The sequence below is a fragment of the Manacus vitellinus genome, unplaced genomic scaffold, assembly GCF_001715985.3.
Source record: "Manacus vitellinus isolate BGI_N305 unplaced genomic scaffold, ASM171598v3 scaffold_1_pilon, whole genome shotgun sequence".
Classification (NCBI taxonomy): domain Eukaryota; kingdom Metazoa; phylum Chordata; class Aves; order Passeriformes; family Pipridae; genus Manacus; species Manacus vitellinus.
In genome coordinates this window covers 51,750,510-51,770,958 of record NW_021939396.1, presented here as the reverse complement: position 1 = coordinate 51,770,958, position 20,449 = coordinate 51,750,510, and the positions used below count along the sequence as shown (strand labels likewise).

The window sequence follows — 20,449 nt, the reverse complement described above, 5'->3', positions numbered from 1 at the left end:
AAAGGTGATTTTTCTAAAATTATGAAGTCTCCAAAGTTACAGAATTCACATCCTTAAATTGTGTAAAGAATGTACAGAAACATTGAAATGTAGTTGTTTTTCAAACTTCACATTGGATCCAACCAAATAATGACAAGCTTGCATTCTCCTGCTGAAAATCACTTTGAAAATCTGACCCAAGTGACAAATATAATTAGCTGAACTCAGCAGGACCTGATCAACAACAGGGAAAGGTACTACAAATGTGTTAACTTCAAGTTTTATTTTCCATGTTGGTGAAACATATAGCTTTTTTCTCAAGAGGCAGCATCTGTAGAGTTGTCACAAACACATTTTGTACTCTATTACACCATAGATTGGGGAAAAGAACATATAAAGCAGAGGTTTCACACTGTGCTTGATCATCTGAGTATTAAGTTACAGATAATTTAGAAATCTTCTGATTTCACATATACATTGCACTGGCCATTGCTCAGCCTTCATGCACAATTAAACTTTATTTTTCTTGCAGTCAACACTGGTTTTGGAAAGTTTCTTGCTGTAAATGGTATCTTTTCCATTTCAGATCACCTAAATGGTATTTACATAAGTGTGCAAATTGCTTTGAAAGATAGAAACAAACACTAACACATAATATACAGACAGTTTCTTCTATAGTTAACATTTACTAAAAGGCAGTTAACATTCCTAACACACTTTCACTGTCTAAAATAGGAGAATAAGTTATATAAAATAGACCATCTTATGTTCAGACACTTCCATTTCTGCAGATTTGGTCTTTGCAGCAACATTGCAATCAAAGATTAAGATTATACTACTAAGAGTCAGAGAAGCCCCTTTGAATTCAATGGCAGCCGAATATGTCTAGTACCAATTACTTTTGTCCCAGATTTTCCATACTTGGTACGGAAAAAAAAAACAACTTGAGGGAGTGCGGAAGACAGTCTTGCACATTACTTTTTTGGCAATATGAAAAGTATGCTTTAAGAATCTAATGCATAAATTTTAATTTTTCTTTTAAGGGCCTGTTAGTGCTACAAGCACAGTTTAAAGAAATCTGCAAATTCTTTCACAGAAGCACACAAGTTTCCCAGTTTTGTTTCTTATGCACCTCATCTTCTCAAGTATACGCAACTGTAGACTCCTTGGGATCACACAATAAAACTGGATTTCAGAATTAGAAGGAGCAGAAAACGCAAGCAGAAAATCACTTGGCACTCCCAGAGCTCCTAAACATGCAGGTTTTTTCTACCTGTGATAAAGACTCCCCCATAAGAAGCACATGTTCAACTTGACTAACAAATCCAGAAGGCAGAAGTTGAGTAAACTGGAGTAAGTTTCTCCAGTGGTGAAAATAGAAGAGTTACAGGGAAGTCTTCAAAGCCATCTTTCATGTATACCTGTAAGCATTCTCAGAGAAAACCAACTCACTTCCTAAAGTTCGTTAGAGTTAAAACTTCTATATACATTATCAATAACAAAGGGAAATCACCTGTCAGATAGTAAAGGACTACAGGTGCATCTTAAATAGCTGTAAACCCCATTGTTATTATTACATAACACAAAGAGACAAAACTGTTTTTTGAACACCCATTAAATTGAATAATGTGACTTTTTACAGCAGCCCTGCCTGTGTATTATGCTGCAGTTTGTGCACCCATCACAATGCTACTGAGTGCTATCCACCCCAAGGAAAGTGAGTATTAGCCCTCTTAAAGTTTAACCTTCATCACAATTATGTCTGACACACTGATGTCAGACATCATGTGTACGTCAGACATGCACCTGGTATTTTTTATGACATCCAACTGCTTAATATGGCACAAACTGTACCAACACTTAACACTGTTGCTTTTGGTCTCTTGTTTATTGAACTTTGGGCATCACACACAAATCCCTGCTGGATTCCCAGTGATGTCACCCTAGTGCAGACCTTGATCAGGTTCTGCTGAAGAAATAAGCCACGGGTACAAATTCTAGAATTGACAACTTCTAAGCATAAAATGGTGAAACCAATTTAAGACACTACAGAAGTTTGCAAAACACATGATGACTTGAAACCAAATAAAAATAGAGAAGATGTATTAAAATTTGGTTACCTCGGATTCTGAACTAGTTTGAAAAATGCCATTTATAGGAGATATCTGTTCTATGATGTGAAAATATGAAAGACTCATACGAAGAATACGTATCATTGAAACATTCCACCTAAGTTTTTGTTAAACATTTGTCTTCAGAAGTTTATATTCAATGCATGTTATCTGCTACCTTCAGTTTCTTTTCTAGTTATGGCATGCTTCAGAAACACTGCTAAGAACGTCATTCACTCCTTTCTTTCCCAAGGTGCACACTACAAACACTATGCACACATTTATTTCCAAAGACTTCCGGTCAGTAAAGTTCTCAAGAGGAAAGACCTGCGCGTATTTTTAAGCTTGCAAGACAACTTCAAATTAGTTGACTTGATATTTTCCACACTTACATGGATATTGCTTGCAAAGAATAAGGTCTTAAAATAATATTCCTCGGTGGGGTAAAAACATATTGAAAGCAAACTGAATGCTCCCCCTAGTGTTTACACAAGTAAAACTCTTGCCTGGCACAGTCTGACTTAAATGGTCTTAAACGGGAGATAAATAGCCAGATGAATTATCATGTATTTAACTCCAAAAACAATCGCAAACATCTTTCTGGGACCAAAAAGTGCCAGCTGTTGAAATCCAGTGCTTAAAATTTTGTACCACTCTCCCTACTCAAGTGCTTCTGGGGTTTTGGTATTAAACTGTGCTTTTAGTAAAAATTCTCTCAACTGAAGGCAGGGCCCTAAAGAAGCTCCTACCAGATAAGAGATGATCAAGATGGTAGGTACAGTCATGCTTTTTCTCCTGTACTGTACCCAGAAGCTGCCAAGTTAATATTAGGATTCCCGTATCACAATTGCAATGAAGCTCTGGTAAATCTGGTACCTTTGGATATGCTCAACATCACAAATAAGTCAGATATTTAAGACAACCTAGCCTGTAGTTAGCACAGTCCACCAGAATATTCATCCTCTTCCTCATCAGCATGAGAGCCCACTGCAGCTGGTCCTCTGGCTTTGTCTTGTGCAGCATTTGGCGATTTCTTCTTGATTCCACCTCCTGGGACCACCAAGGTAAGACCAAGCTTGGCATACTGACAATAACAAAGCAAGTTTAATTTCTGTACTGTTACAGAATTGACTGATGCTCACAATAAAGAAGCGGGCAACATTCAGCACAGCAGAGTAATGCTGCTCTCAGAGTATATTTTTCCAGCCTAGAATAAGCATAACATTGGTTCATTTTCTTCCGTCTCAAACACTGAGAATGGGATGCGAGGTCTGTATTAATACTGCTTATTATAGAATAATTTGGCCACATCCTGTAGTTTCTCTGTTTCAAAAATACAAATTCCACTAAGCAGCTCTGCATACATTACCTAGTAACAGATAATGTAAAAAGTTTTATTGTGTTTTTCAGCAAGACTAATACCTCAACTTTTACTATTCAACAGAGTAATAAACTAAAATTAGCTAATACTGTTACAAGGTTTGACACGGACGGATGTTTCCTTTACTTCACACCTTTCCTATCCTTATACTTCCTTATAATTCCTAAATTTACAAGTTCAATTAAATAAAAAAATAGCTGGGGAAATGGTCACAACTGCTCACTCGACATTAAAAATCTTTCAGAATTAGGACCTTGCTAAGGAATAAGTGATGGATAAAAGCATCCAACAATGCCATCACGTAGGCATCATACTCTGTAATGTTTATGCTGTTATATTTCTGAGGAAAAGCAGAAGTAGCAAACTGTTCTGGCCCTTAAAGAAGGAATTAGAAGGGGACTGAATTTTGGTTAACTCATTAAACAAACTCATCAAATGCATAACAAGCTGCTCTTTCACCTAAGCCTTCACACCATCTGAAAGCACCATCACTGACAGGTAAAGAATATATGAAGTTTACAGGTATGGGGTAGCATGACAGCAAGTCAAAATAAATACATGGATGGTGCTCTTCTTATTTCCTCTACTAGGAAAAAACCATATCTCTTAACCTCAACATGCAAAAGGATTATTAAAAAAAAAATAAAAAAAATCCCACAGGAATTGCCTACTTACATCATTATCCATGTATTTGAAGAGTGGAGAATTACAGACTTCAGAAACTTGATCCTGATCTTGCTGATCATACCCTTCTAAAAGTTGCTCTAGTGCTGCACAATCTTCACTTCCATTGAATCCTGGTATACTGAAGGAAATTAAGAGTTTATTTAAGACATTTCAGCAATCTACTTGACACTCAGCTATTCTATCTTTAAATGCTGCTGATTTAACAGAAGTGCAAGCAGCTTTCAAGAATCTGACAGACTGGTTATTCCACAAAACTGCCTATAACCACTTTGACTTTTCCAGGTACAGGAATCATATCCATAAAAATTAAACTTTCAGCAATATTAGTTTGCATTCTCAGAATAAGACCACAACCACAGTCAAGACAAAACAAGTATATTGGAATTTTTAAACCTTTTCCTGACTAGTCAATAAACTTTCTCTACTTCACATACAGAAAAAATCTGTCATTCATTTCTACACATAAAATACAAATTAGGGATTTGAAAAATGGAGATTTGAAAAATGACTGATCCTGAAAAATTATCTATAAAAATAAAGTGCAATTTAACATATATATATGTTCAAGTCATTTCACTAAAAACATGTTGTTTCAAGATTTTGCTACTGAAGTCCAAATGAGAGTTGAAATGAAAGTTGCTGGGGAAGCTTCTGGAACCAGGGTTAAACACTAATCCATATTCTGACACCAGAATTTTCTCCTGTATCTGTAAAAAATGCCTTCTTCAATTCAGCATATTCAATTAGACTACTTTCTGCTTCCTACATTATCTTTCAGTTCAACCAGCTACTCAAAAGTTACAGAAAGTAGAAATCTTGCTTTTCTTCCTCCAAAGTATGATGAGGGCAAGATCTCCTAGATTAACACAGCCAGGAAAGTAGTAACTCACATGCTGCAAACTTTTCTTTAACTAAAACATTTAGATTAATCTTTCCCTCAGTCTAATCATCATACTAGATGGTTTAATTGATTATACTGGGATGCTGCCACTGTGCGCTTTGATACTGTATTCCATATTTCCCTTCTCAAACTGCAATAAAATATCATAATGGTAAGTAAGAATTAAAACTTTTCAAGGGCCTCCACACACGGCAAAAACATTTTGAAAAAATTAAAATTCAGTTAGCAACATGTGGAAATACCCACTTTTAACCCTAAACATTTGTTTACAATACCTTATCCATCTCTGTTCCACACAATAAGATACAACCAAAAGGACAGCAGTAAGACAAGAATCCTAGCCATAACGGTATTCTGCTCAGCTTTTAACAAGGGAAAACACAGGAAGAACTTGTCATTTTCATCTCATTTCCCCTGTGGCACATAACTAGTTCTTTATGACTAACTTTTTATTTTAGGTTCATTAAGAAGAATCACTGTAGTAATTACATCTAAATCTGTTACGTGTGAAAAAAATTTCTGATAGCCACGTACCAGGGAATGTTATTATTGTACTGTAAGTCAACAGAAGTGTGGGTTGAAAATTTATGAAAGAACAATTGCAACACTGTCAAGCAAAAAGATCTACATTAGTGAAACATTCGCTTTAAAATTATAGGAGATGAAGCAGACTTACCTATAGCTTTCCCTCACACATCTCTCTGCAGCAACATAATCATTTCTATGAAGATGAACTAAGACTTGAGCAATAGTTTTCTAAACAAAAAGAAATAAACAAAAAAAATAAACCAAATGATTCCTTAGAAATTAACAGTAAAATATGAAAAAAACAGTAGACTGCTAATATTTAGCATGAAAAAGGTCATTACAATCCCCAATCATTCTAAGATAATGACACAAAAGAGTCAGAACAATATAGTGAAAAAGCAGAAAGCCTATCCTCTGCTAGTATGAAATAGATTATCTCCTATAACATTTTAATGAACTGTTGTACCAAGTAACAGTTTTTGTACCTTGTTATTTTTTATAACATCTTTATTTTTATGTGTTTTTTTGGTGTTGACAGCTCCCGTACATATCAGCATCTTATCTTCAAAATTATAGTAGTGAAAAAAGCGCAGTTAGAGATTTGGGAAACATGCACTACCATGAATTCTCATTGTTAGCAAGAAATGTATCCCTGGATCAAGAGGTACATACTGTCAGTCAGATGTCAACTGTCATTAACTACCCAGAAAAAAACCTGGCTCTTAGAACTTACCTTATAGCACGTAGGGTAATTTTCAATTTCCTTATAAATACTTTTCTCCTTTTGAAGAGACAATGCAGCTTCATCTAATCTAAAGCCAAAAAAACCCCAGGAGTATCAGCACCAGGAATACAGCACAACAAAACTGAGGCTAAATACAGTGTTTAACTAATACAGTAGCATGTCTACTGCAATAAAAAGCAACACAACTAAAAACCAGCAGTAGATCTTACTAACAGAGTAGATAAATATACAGTCAGCAATTCTTTTGTATACATGCTAAGAACATCTTTGGTATTCATTCAGAGAAGCCTTGTTTTTTATAACATTGTACAAGATGAATGCTTTGTTCCACACCCTAACAGATTTCTGTATGTCATGAGGTTACTATAAGCTACCAGTAAGTCCGATATCCATGAACTACCAATATTTAGTATTAGTAACTACTTCTGAGTTTTAATACTCTTTTAATCATCATATTCAATTTCTAGAAATTAGAAGAAGTACATGAGCTATTAAGCAACAGAGCAACCAATTCTTTCATATGTTCTGAAGCTATGTTGACTGGCTTTCACAGAAAGACTTTCAAATTACATTGTCACTTTTCTTTTCTGACTACTTTTCTGCAATGAAATAAAGTGTCCTGAACGTAGAGTTAGAAATCCAGAAAATTTCTTAAAGGACCTAAATGTTTCAGTGAAGCGAGTCTAAGCTGAATTGAAGGTCAAGTTTGGTGCAAGTAATTACAATTGAATTTGTCCCATTGAGACTCCAAGGAAAGCTCTTCTTTAGGAAGTCCGGAATCAGACTGCTGCAAGCAGATTTGTTTCCTCATGTTAGTCACTTAATTACCCTGTTTTGTCTCCCACAGCCATAAAAGACTTTCAAGTACTTTCTACATATTAGTATTGGAAGAAAAACAAAAAAAAAAATCCTGAAGCAGTTTAATAATTAATGAAAACTGGTGCATGTGCTTCCTAGCTATTCAACAAACACAAAGGAAATAAAGCCTTTCAGCCCACATTATCCCAGAATACAAAACAGGTGGTTCCTGGATGAACATGGCGCATCCCACAGAAACTGAATTTTAGTTTGAAGTGCGTCTCAATGAAGAATTAAGTAACAGTACATAAATGCAAAAACCGCAAGAAAAAAAACCCCAATCAAAATAACTATTTAAGATTCAATTACATTAAAAGAATAAGAAAGGATAAAGCTATACCTGCGTCCTCTGACTAAAAGTCTTGATGCCTTCCCCAGCATTTCTAATGCCTGCCGTAAACGCTCCTCGTTCTAGAGAAGAACAAAAAGAATTCATATGTTCTTATTTCATTTACACAGCATTAAGACCACTAGATCTTTATCTAAGTGTGTCACCTTTAACTTAGAACAACTGTTAGTTATTGCATCAGCAGTTCACACAAGGGAAACATGAAGAGTATCAGAGCTCCCAAGTTCCACAGCCAGCTCCTCTATGGATGTGCTCAGCAAAGTAACACCAATGCAAACTTGCTAATCTGGAAACACGTCCCAACTGACAATACAGAAGTACATCAAAGGCAGTAGCAAAAAGGCAAACCATCGCCTCATGGCATTGGTAGAGCACCAAGCAAATGTTTCTTCTCTATACTTCAAGGATTTCAAATTATTTTGGGCTCCAGGACTCAACAGCAGATATGCTCCCTACCCTCTGGGCTGCCCAACAAGAGGCAGAAAACTTGACAACACACAAAATTCAGGTTCAGTCAAGTCCTAAACTGAGAAAAAGGCAAAGCAAACTGACTCCTAACTTTTATAATCTCCTTCTCAACAACATAAGAAGCCTTCAGCTTCATAACTCAGTCACTGACGTAAAAGGAAGGAAAAAATTTAGAACCAAATCTTAGGCTTTTTCTTGATTTTATAGCTGAAAGAAAAAAACAACCAACCAACCAACCAAATCACCCACTTACTTCAAACACTGACGCTGCTTGCTGATAGAGTTGCACAGCCTTCTCTGGGCTCACATTTTCTATTAATCTGTAATAAACATCCAAAATTTCTCATCAAATAAAAGGAAAATGTTTTTTACCTGAAAGCATCATAAAGACATAAAAGAAAACCAAAGATATACCCACACCTTGCATGCATTCTAGCCCCCATAGCTCAGACTTACTTCCCAGCCCGTTCCAGAGCAATAGCTGCTGTATCTGGTGTTCCATTCTCCAGGTACATCATACTGGCTTTCTCGATCAGCTGAACTGCTTCAGGGAGTCTCTGCATCTCCTACAAAGCAACAGTCAAAGGGACACTGCTGTCAGGAATTGAGTTTATGAACAATGACACAAATCAAAGCAAACTGCAACACCTTTTTAAGATTCTAATTTTTATTTATGAACTTGTAGAGCTAGTGAAAGTTGACCAACAACTCCATAAAATTCACTTCTGAATACTAAACTTTCACGTAAGTCATTAATTTGTGGTAGTTTAGAGCAAAAGCAGTACCACTCTTCTGTAACCCTGTGACACAATGCACTCTTCTTTCCTCCTATAAAAGAAAAACTATTTTAACCCCCCAAATACAAATGTTGCTTTCCTAATCTACTGAAGGTGTTGGTGGGCACTATGAGGCAACAGAAAAGTATCACTTTAATAGGCAATTAACTTACATATACTTGTTAAATGATCCAGTGCATAATATTCTTCTCCTATAAAATAGAACTTTTTAATAAAAACTAGTAAATGAAAATACCTTTAGCATCATGCCAGCTTGTTCATAAGCTCTGCAAAGAAAAAAAATGTACCATTTGGTTAAAGATGGTGTATTTAAGCAAGCTGTAGTTATGCAGCAAAGGTTATCATGCATTGGCTATCACTTCACTGTTAATATTTAATGCTTTGAAGAAGTTTCAAGTGTTTTATTTAATGAGACAGAGCACATGTAACATTATCTTCCACAAATTAAGTGTTTCAACCACACTACCCACTAAAAATCTATTCTAATCTGATCCATGGGCAATATTTGGATTATTGTCATTATCTGCTTGCTTTGAAGTACTCTTTAATTAAAAATTTCTTTATAAGTTCAACAGCATAGAATTTCAAAATTACGAAACGATCATCTAAGAAAAAATATTTGCTATCAAAAAGTGCCAAAGAATGCCAAAATCATCATTTCTTCAGGTAGCCATTGCAGGTTTTCAGACTTTCCTAGCTCCCACTTACATTGAAATGATTTTGAAACAGCAAAATTACTTGAACCATAACACTTACTATAGTGAAATCAAAATGACAGTTCATGCTTGTACTGTATGTTGAAAAATTTGTTTCAGATTACTTAGTGCTTCTGTACTTACTTGGCAGCATGGAAGAGACTGGAAGTTAAACAGTCAAAGTCAAGGACAAAAGTCACATAATGCAAAAAAAAAATTAATGTGCAAAATGTTATACAACTACTAGTTTCAAAGCAAGGAACTCCAGAAAGGCACTATAGGCAACTTGTCAAAAATAAATGATTCCAAGGACAGAAAAATGCAGCATAACAATGCACAGTTGCATATAAAGTTGTAAAAAGCACATTTATTTAAAATATTTTGCTGCTTATTAAATAGCAGTACAAGTACTGTAATAATTTCAGAGGTGTGTTTAGTTTATACTATCCATTTGTAGGCAATTAAAAAAAAAAAAATTTCTGAAGCAGTACCTAGACATCTCAGGCATCTGCCAACATCTTATCAGTCCAGATGTTATTTGGAACATATTTTCTGATTGGGAACTGATTTTCTAATCAAGAGTTCTTTAGATTTCCCACTCAGAGCACACAGGAACAGTCTTTTAAAAAGCAATTCTGCTAGACCGACAAAATGTACAAATGTATTAAACAACCTGCTACCAAGCCCCATTACCCCAATCTAAGTATCAACTAGTCAGCTTCTTGGGAGAAAGAACAGCAGTCAGTGAAAAGATACGCTTTATTGTTTTCATGGGCCTCAGCTTCCCGCAAACAGGCTTCCCTTGCCTGGTCAAACTGCTTGGCATTCTTAAAAGCAACAGCTGCAAGAAAGCAAATAAGAGGTTTTATTTACAGCTTGCCATTGTCCTCTTTATACCACTTCTGCTCAAGAGTTTAGCTACCTGAAGATGCAAACAGACTCTTTAAATGAATGGTTACAGTTTACCAGGGTCTTCCCAAAAATCCCATGACGGTTCTCCTTGCTTCGTTAGTCACTTAGTTGCCATTAAAAACATTTATTGTCAACACCACTTCCATACCACCACAGTATCATACATAGAGCACAATGTGTTTAGCTGGTTTTTGAAACTCACTCACTCTGTATTGTAACTACAGAACTGCAGGAATGCATATGTGTATCATTTTAATCATTAGAGGTTATACAAAATCAGCGTGGTAGGAATAGAAGTGTGCCACCAATAAGGCATACATATAACAACTTCCTCAGCACAACCAGTTCAGGGCACAACTATGTATTTCTATCTCCATTTAACTGATAAAATATTAAAATAGGATTTAAACTAAATTTCAATTTATAAATGCTCCAGTTGCTCTTCCATGTTTGTATTTTTTTATTCAGGGTTCAGTGAGTAAGTAGGAGTGCCTCAAGTAAGGAGCCAAAAGACTATGGTAAATTACTACTATCAAAAAGAAGAAAATGTTTAAGAACAAAAAAAAATCAACTAGTAAGAATTTTATACTCAGTGTGCCTCCTGTAGTGGAAAAAAGGAAGAAAGAGACCTCAGTATGCCTGAAAGAAAACCCCAACTTGGCAGCATCTCTCTACCTTACTGAGACAGCCTTTGCAAGATGCATTTTATAAGATGATGATTAAGCAAAATTTTAAAACCAGTTTGAACATTTGTTATTTTGTAGATAAAGTCACAGGATTTGGGGGTGGACAAGTGAAAGAAGGAAAGCTTTATTTTTATCACAGGTAGCAACATAAAAAGTAGAAGTTGTAAGCTTGAAAAAAAATAAATTGGTTTTGACAACTGTTCTAGATCTCCAAGTACAATCTGAAACATTTTATAGTGCTACTTTGTTGTTTCATTTTACTTTTAGTCTTTACTTTTACCTTTACTTACAGAGTAAGGTACTAAAAATATGTAAAACATTATCAGGGATTAAGCTTAATGAATACTTTGAAATCATAAAACATGGCTATATTTACAGCCATACATACCTGCCTTCCCATATTCAGTAGCTGCACTGTCATAATCTGGTTTCCACTTTAAGAATCCAGTTTTCAGGCTAAAACACAGAAAGAAAGGTCCATTAACAATTTGCAAAGATTTTACGTTTTACCTTCAAGACACTTCAGATCTATTTATTTAGACTACCTCTGGAAAGGAGCAGTTACCTATATGCCAATACTATGGTGGCATCAGTACCGTAAAAACAAATACCAGCACTGGTCAGAATTGCATAAAGCACTGCAGTGATCTCCCAGAGTTACATGCCTTGCACTAACATGCTTCTGCTGTTCCCAGAGAGTCTCCCCAAGTCCAGCTCCTCAGCAGTAAGAAGTCAGCCTACAGGAACATGATGCCTCAAGATTTCTAATACCACAACACCCAACAATATTTCCAATATATTTTTTTTTATGTATCAGGAAGTTTCCAGTGTTCTTCTACAGGAATTTTTTCTGCTGATGAGAATTATCAAAGACTCTCCACTGCATACACAAATAAAAGAATTTACTTACCAACACAAAGCCTCATATATCATTTATATGTTTACACTAAATGGTGCCACATACAGACATACATACATTAGGGAAAAATGTACACTGTAAAATGAAGTGAGTAATCAGGCAATTTTGATTTCAATATTCTGACTGCCTCACTTCTAAAACAAATATAAAAGTTACCATAACTTTTGATCCATGATTCCAGAGGGCCTGTTACTCTTCTTACTAAAATCATAGCAGCTTTGTCAGTGCTATTACATCCATACTGCTGTCTGTGAAGTTGGGATTTATAAGCAAAATGCCTCTATTCACTGTTAAAATACACAATAAACGACTCATATGCAGATGTTAAGCTCTCCAAGATAAACGTCAGCATAGGTCTTCAAAGGCCTCCAAGAAGTAACAATCACACTTTTCACAGGTGTAGGAAACAAACACACACATCACCTCTGCAAAGTCAAGCCCCTTTATCCACTACAGTCTCCATAAGTTTTTTCTCTCACTTGTCTGTAGCCTTAAGCTGTGCCAGGGGAGGTTTAGGTTGGACATTAGGAAGAAATTCTTTACAGAAAGGGTGATTAGATATTAGAATGGGCTGCCCAGGAATGTGGTGGAGTCACTATCCCTGAAGGTGTTTAAGGAAAGACTGGACGTGGCACTCAGTGCCATGGTCTGGTTGACATGGTGTTTGGTCCTAGGTTGGACTCGATGAGCTCGGAGCTCTTTGCCAACCTAATTGTGCCTGTGATCCTGTTTTCCTCCCACTCACTTCAGCAGAAGGGCAGAAGTGACTCCCCTCCCTCTCCAGTTTGGGTCTGAGCAACGGAGGCTAGAAGGCCCTTACTGCTCAGGCTCCAGGCCTCTGAGCCGCACCGTCCCACCGACACCGATTCTTAGTTTTAGGGCCGCTTTCGTCTCCCAGCTCGGGGCAGAAGGGCGTCCTGTAAGCACCCAGCCCCTGCAGGGAGGCTGCCCTGAGGCAGACGAGGGGCCAAGCAGCAATGCCCTCCTACTCCCTCGGCCAGACCCCCCCGACCCCGCCACCCCCCTTCCCTATCTCCCGAGGTCCCACTGCCCGGCACTCGGGGTGTTCCCTCAGCCTCCCTGCCAGGCCAGGGACGACAGGCGCCTCGGTGGGACAGCGGAGCGGTGCGGGCCTGAGAGCCCGGGCGCTGACGGGCAGCCGCCGGCCAGCCTCCCCCACCGCGCACCCTCCGCCCCGCTCACTATTTCTCCGCTTTCGCGATGTGCTCCAGCGCCTCGTTAATCTTCTGCGCCGCCATCTCGCCAGCGCGGCGGGCCGAACTCGCCCGCACTCCTCCGCCTCCCTGCGCTCCCACTACGGAAGGCAGCAGGGATCACAGGCAGGCGGGAGGAGGAGCGGGGGCTCGGGCTCCGCCCGCTCACCGCGCCTGCGCAGGGCATGGCGGGCCGCCATGCTGCGGGTCCGGCGCTGAGCCGCGGCGGGGAGGGAGAGCCCAGGGCCGGGGAGTGGGTGTGCAGGGCTGGCCTGTGCCGCGCTCCGGGGGCCAGAAGGCAACTCCCCTGCGGAGCCCCCGGCTCTGTCGTGTCTAAGGCCCACGGAACAGAATCACACGGAATCACAGAATCCTTCGGGTGGGAGGGGACCTCTGGAGATCATCTGGTCCAACCCCACTGCCAAGGCAGCGTCACCTAGAGCAGCTTACACAGGAACGCCTCCGGGTGGGTTTTGAATGAATCCATGACCTTCCAGTGTTCTGACATGCTCCATATAAAGAAATTCTTCCTCATGTTGAGGTGGAACTTGCATTTTATTTTGTGGCCATTGCTCCTTGTCCTGTTACTGGGTGCCACTGAAAAGAGCCTGGCACCATCCTATTGGCATCTGCCTTTGATATATATATATATGTATTTATGAGATCCCCTATAGGCTTCCCTTTTCTAGACTAAACAGGCTCAGCTCCCTCAGTCTCTCCTCATAAGAGAGGTGCTCCGGACCCCTCATCATCTTTGTGGCCCTTTACTGGACCCTCTTCAGTAGTTTCTTGTCTTTCTTGTACTGGGGAGTCCAGAACTGGACACAGCCCCAAACAGGAATGAGTGCAGGCTTGCATTTCTCAGTGTTATCACATGGAGACGAGTTTTTGTTAGAAGTGCACAACTCACAGGCCAAAGGCTGAACAGCCTGCCCTGCCCTGCAGGAAGCCTCCAGTGGCCATTCCGCTGAGGCATGCTCCTCTGACTCAGTGTTTGTGAAAACAAGAGGCTGTCTCTAGCCAGGCTAGCACAGAAACCTTATGCAGAAGGTGTGATTGGTGGCTGAGCACACCAGGGTTGCTAACACAGGCTACACAATCATGCAAGATACACAAACTATACACTTGATAACTGAATTGAAAATGCTGAAGTCTCTCTTACTGCCCATATGTCCAGCTTCCTTAACTCCTTAATTTTATTAATCAGAAACATCCTTGAGTAGCATAAGATCAATCACTGAGCCCAGGAAGGTGTTTATTCTCTGAACCTTGATCTCTTTCAGTAATCTGAATAAGTGAAGTATTTATCAACACAGAAGAGACAAAGCGAGAAACTGGTTAAACTTCTAAAACTCTTACCAGAACATAGAAGTCATTGAAAGTCCATAGTGTTTACAGGAATCAGAGCTTTACAAGTTTCTACCTCAAATGGGAAAAGAAGCAATATTTACATGATTTGTTTTACTCTAGGTACTCATAAAACTCACAGGTCTGAATTGCTTTCCCTTACTTTTCATTTTCCCACATTCCCTTGATGACATGGACACTTAATTTTCTGACTTTGGTTTTTGCATTGCACTTGAGAGGCTATCATCTATTACAGATGGTGGAAAATCCCCACTAAATCTTAAATACTATTATTCTGTGTCCTAGATCAAAGTAGGGAAAAAGGTTGTAGAGAGGTTTTCTACCTTCAAAAGCAGATGAGTGGTCATGAGAGTACTGGGAGAAAATAGCTAGTCTTGCTTTTGGCAAGCACTCAGTGGTAGCAGGTATAAAGTAGGGGAAGCTATGATCGGAAAGATTCCTGTGTCATCACGTCTGTCTTTTCTTTCCCTTGCTATGGCAGCCAGGATAGATCTGGCCATATAACTATGAACTTGCTGCAGTACCTTTCAAATAAACTTGTGTTAGCTGGGAAAATAAAATCCTGGATTGCAGCATTAAATGACAGAATAACCTCAGACTATTCTTCAGAAGCACCCAGACTTATAGTTTGTGTATTTGCTTGTGCTAGTGCTCCTGGCCTTCTCTGTTCCCTGCATTGTAAATATCTATTCACTTTCTAGTGCACATGTGCACATGTGCGCTGTCTGATTACACTTTATACTGGAATGACCAGACAAAAGATTTCCAGGACAAGTAAGTATTGAATGAAATAGGATATTCCTGGATAGCTTTTACTTTGTAGACATGGAACCTTTGGAGATTTTACATCTGGGAAGGATCATATCACAACATCTGATGCTTGCCTGTGAATTAGAATTTGGTGTTGAAAAATGACCAGGCACAATGTGGAAAACATTTACAGCGTTGGAGTGACAAAGATGTGAACTCTGTAAATAGCTGTACCAGCAGAAGTCATTCATCATTAGCCAGTCCTCAGCTGGCTCATCACTACACCTTGCAGAAAATTTCTGTCTCCTATATAAATATTTCTTCATGTACACCATTGCAACCCACAGCATTAGGCTATGAAAAGCAAGGTACGTAAGGTGATACAACTCATTTTGTCTCAAATGGGTTAAAAAGCACCTATGTGAGACTTCATGGGGCTAACCGTTGGCTAGAGACTGGAGGCAAGCAGCTGGGGACAGCACCTTCCATCACGGCTGAGTCCACCCACAGCCCTGGTATCAGAACAGCCTGGGCTTCCTTCAGAAAGCTGTTAGTTGTAAAAAACTATCGGTATAATCATAGCTAAAATTTGTTTCCCAGTTAACTCTAACTTGTCTTTGCTATGAATTTGCTTTTCGTGTTCATAAAGTCAGAACTGACTGCAGTGAAATGTATTTTAAATCAGCTGCTGAATTCTGTCTGCTACTCCACTGTATCTGGAAGGTGAATTTAAGTTTTCCTAGATCTGGATTTCTCACCTCTGTCTGATACCCTTTTTTGGCAGCAGAACATGGAAAGTTCTGCTTGTAATTTATTAATGTCTGAAATTGGAGTCATAACTACAATACAGCACCAGGCTGAAGAAATTACCTGTGAGGAAGGGAGAGGAATCTGCATATTTCTCCTCCCAGGCAGACTGGACCATCACTAATGGTCTAATGAACAATTGGGCCAGGTAATTTTGGTAAATTTTTGGCCCATAATATAAACCAAAATGTGCTTTTTGATCACTCCAACCCACTGCCAGCACCTCAGTGCTCTGGTTCCTTTTCCTGTCTTTTGCATTAAATCCATATAACTCATTTGTCTGTGAGAAATTACTAGTTCCTGTCTTAATGGATATGGCAGAAAGGAAATTAATAGCTCTGAGGGCAGGAAAATTAATAAAGACTGTTTTTCTCTAGATTTGTGTCTCCCTATTGTCTTTAATTAAATAGCAGAAGAGTATAGTGTGAGCATGCCTTTTATTAGATGTCAGAGAATAAAGAGAAAAGGATAATAAATATCCCAGCTGGGGGTAGGTGGTAATGTCTAATTGGCTTTCCAGATTCATTGGACATGAGATAAGAGGAGGGTATTCTGGTGTCTAGTGAGGTGATCCAATGTGAAACACTGATTATGCTTTCCACACTATTTATTGAACATATATACATTGCGTGTTTCTTTTGAAGATTAAGTAAGGTGGTCTGTCTACCTAGGAAAGGCAAGTTGGTTTTGTCAGGGACTAAGAAGACGTGTCATGACTACCAAGTCCCTTTTAGTCCCTACCTACTATCTCTCCAGCCTCTCTTGCTTCCAACAAGAATCCATTTTCCTCAGTCATGATAATCCTCAAAAGTAATTCATTTATTTATCATCTCCAGTGGCTGCCTGCTGAGAAACCAAGAAAAGACTGTGGTGGTTTGACCTTGCCTGGATGCCAGGTGCCCACCCAGCTGCTCTATCATTCCCCTTCCCAGCTGGATGAGGGAGAGAGTGAGGTGGAAAAAAACAACTTGTAGGTTGGGATAAGGCAGTTTATTTAAAGCAAAAAGTAAAGCAGAAGCTTGCACGCGCAGAAGCAAAGTGAAGGGAAAGATAGCACAGTTTATTCTCTACTTCCCATGAGCAGCGATGGTCGGCCACTCCCGAGAAGCAGGGCTTCAGCACTGTGATGGTTTCTCAGTAGGCAGCCACTGGAGACAATGAATGCCCACCCACCTGCTCCTTGCCTCAGCTTTTGTATCTGAGCTGACATCATATGGTATGGAATATCCCTTTGGTCAGTTGGGGTCAGCTGGCCTACTTGTGTCCCCTCCCAGGATCTTGCCCTCAACTGAGGAAGGAATGTTACAGTGCTGATGTTGTGCCTGCCCTGCTCAGCAGTATCCAAAACAGTGGTGTGTTATCAACTCCCTTTCAGCTACCAATGCAAAGCACAGGGCTACTGTGGGGAAATGAACTCCAGCTCAGACAGACCCAATACAACAATCAAATTAATTTTATACAGTAGTTCGTATATGACTCACAAAGATATGTACAGTACCTACAGATGTGAATAATGCTCTTCTGGAGAAGAGTTGAGCCACCTATTCTGGTTGGGATTTTGAAAGCCCAAGGCTGGATAAAAGCCTGTAATTGACACCATACCACTTCACACATGCTCCAGTGGGAATCTGAAAAACTTGATATTTTTGGCATTTGTCACCTCCTGGACTTGTTCCTTGATACTTCCTTACCTTCTCATCAACTGCATCAGCAAGCGGTGATAATTTGCTTTCATACCTGATGGTTATATCCACCACCAGTGCCTGACCCACCCTTAATCAATACTTGTAGAACTTGTTTTGGTGGTCTCACAGGAGTTACTACTAATTTTGTCTTTTCAAAAAATGGCAATTCCACAGCCCTGCCATTGCAATCTATTCCAATTAAAAAAATATGCCTTCTGCTTAGAAAGATGACCTTTGGAGCAAAAATTTCCTGTTCTGAGACTGGGACCTCACCACAAACCACTTTTGGAATCCTTCTGGGTCCCAAATTGTTATTGGTTTTGGCTAGGCTCTTCTTACCTGGCTCTGTTCCCTCAAGCAGTTTACCAAGTGGTCCCACCTGCACAAAGAGCAGGTCAGGAATAAATGATTCGGGCATGAATTGCTTAAGTCAATTTAAGTACCACATGATAAATGTGTAGTCATATCTTTGCTTTAGCTTCTCTTTCTGTTGATGAAGTAACTTCTTCAAGATAGAGCACGTGTGTAATTTAAAGATGTGACACCTTTTCTGCTCCAGCTTTCTAACTTCGGAACCTCTAGAAACCTCTTTCCTTTTTCTTCATTCTCCCTTCTTTCTGAATTGTTCTTCACAGAAAGCTCTCACATCCAACTCTCCTGGTAGAAAGCCAGTTATTCCTCCCACAGAATCTATCCAGTGTTAATGGTTTTTGATGGCTCTTTCATTACTTTGCAGCAGTTTATCCACAAGATGTTCAGTGTGTCATGGAATGACATGTAGCATTGTTCCCCAAATCAAGATACATTCATAACTTGACATGAACATGTATCCATCAATTTGTCACTGAAATAGCATTTGACATAGATCCTAGAACAGAGGCAGGAAAACATAACAGTTTTTGTCAATTTTGAAAGCATAATTAGATTTTTTCACTTTTCTACAGGATTGCCAACTTACATAATGAATGGTTCTTCCAGATGCCAGCTTCTACTCTATACCCATGAACAGGGAAGTGAGGAAACAAAGATCAGGGGTTTCCTCTCCAATGGCCCAATCACTGATATCCAATAAAATCAATAAGCCTGCCCAAGCTTTTGGTCACTTCTTTTGACTGAATAGTTTAGCACTCCTGAAGCAAGATTTTCAGAGAAAGGATAACAAATTCCCTTTTTTTTTTTTTTTTGGCTTAACCTTCATTAACATTGTTTTTCTTAGTCTGCTTCAGAAAAGCATGTGTAGATCCTACCTAGAACCAGGCATGCAATCCTGGACAAAAGCTGCTATGCAGTGCTCTCTTCTTTTGAACTATGAATGAGACACATTAGTGTTTTTATGTTGACAGAAGCACAGCTAGTGTTCTCCTTAGTTAAGTTCATTTTCAGAGATTCCCAGTTGCTAGATTTTGTTCCACATGGCAGCACGGAGTAACTAAAACATCTGCTGCATTCCTCCAGTGTTTTGTTCTTCAACATAAAATGTTTTCTGAGATTAATTGCTTTTATCATGTGTCTGAACATCCTACCTCATAATACCATTGATTAGATAACAATAGCAAAGCTTATTTCACCCTGTAGAGGAGTCATTTCTCCAACTCTGAATTGTTATTTACATTCACTATTTTCATGCTGCTGCAGTACGTGTCTGCGACAGCCTAAACTATGCACTTTTGTAAGTCTTTTTTAATGACCTGATTATCAAAAGTTGTGTGGCATCCACGTGGGTATGCTGCTGAAGGCCTCCTAAGGTACTGAAATCAGTTCCGTGGGCACCCTGGCTGACTGAGAATGAAGCTCTATTGTTCTCTGTTTATCAGAAGTAAAGAAAATAAATTTTCCAGTTTGTTTAGCACTGTTAAAGCTGGTGATTCTTACTCTCAAACATAGCATTGAGATAGTTTTAAAAATGTTCAAGGAGAATTTGATAACAGGATTCCATTTGATTGAGTGGCCTAAAGACTCTTTAATCCCCTACGAAGACCACATCTGTACATTAGCTGTTGATCTCTAGATAAAGGTAGTAAAAATCTCCTTTAGACTTTTGTCTGTGGACAGGAGAAAATCTCCTTCAAGTCAGTGCAATGACTGAAATTTCCATTCTCTAATAAGAAATCAAAAACCTTTAGCCCATCTATGTGAATGTATGCTATCCAAAGCTGTAAGAAGAGCTCAGTGGGCTGCATCATCCAGATACACTTTGATGTGCAGTTTGGATTCAATGGTCATTATGAACCTCTGAAAATTTGTTTAGAAGGCTTGAACAAGATGTTCACAAGTGCATTCTACTAGTCTGAACTGTACCCTGTTGTCTACATTTTAAGCTTTCCATTAATTTCCTTCCAGAAAACAAAAATGAAGTCAAGGAAGACATTAGGCATTTCATGTCATTCTCCCACCGGAGCTTACATTTCTCTTTCAGTAGACCAGTAGTAGTTACAAACCACAGTATTGTATGCAGCTCGTGTGAGTTAGTGACAAACATTTAGAGGAGAGTCTTTTTTCATTCAGAATAGTTAGTTGTGGCCCATTCATGAATTTCCCTCGAAATATAGATAAAACTTTAGCAAACATATTATTTCCTTTGCTATAATACTTTCTAAGCTGCAGACATT

The 20,449-nt window shown here is 38.9% G+C and overlaps 1 protein-coding gene across 1 annotated transcript; it reads right to left on the bottom strand.

Annotated features, from left to right (window-relative positions):
• Window positions 1-243: 243 nt before the first annotated feature.
• On the bottom strand, window positions 244-13,368 carry NAPG (NSF attachment protein gamma). Its single transcript, XM_018081757.2, has 12 exons — window positions 13,220-13,368; window positions 11,486-11,553; window positions 10,256-10,340; window positions 9,644-9,661; window positions 9,040-9,070; window positions 8,464-8,573; window positions 8,261-8,327; window positions 7,531-7,601; window positions 6,321-6,399; window positions 5,736-5,815; window positions 4,147-4,276; window positions 244-3,174 (listed from the first exon to the last, which is right to left on the bottom strand). Exons 1-12 carry the CDS (start codon window positions 13,273-13,275, stop codon window positions 3,025-3,027), a joined length of 945 nt encoding a protein of 314 aa, XP_017937246.1. The 5' UTR covers window positions 13,276-13,368; the 3' UTR covers window positions 244-3,024.
• Between the last annotated feature and the right edge of the window lie 7,081 nt (window positions 13,369-20,449).

What these genes read in the sequence shown, in the direction of transcription:
- NAPG (XM_018081757.2), bottom strand. Translation starts at nt 13,275, where the DNA reads ATGGCGGCGCAGAAGATTAACGAGGCGCTGGAGCACATCGCGAAAGCG. An exon ending in TACTGAATATGGGAAGGCAG is followed by an intron (nt 10,341 to 11,485) that starts GTATGTATGGCT and finishes GCTTTCTTGCAG; the next exon opens with CTGTTGCTTTTAAGAATGCC. An exon ending in TCAAATACATGGATAATGAT is followed by an intron (nt 3,175 to 4,146) that starts GTAAGTAGGCAA and finishes TGTTATTGTCAG; the next exon opens with TATGCCAAGCTTGGTCTTAC.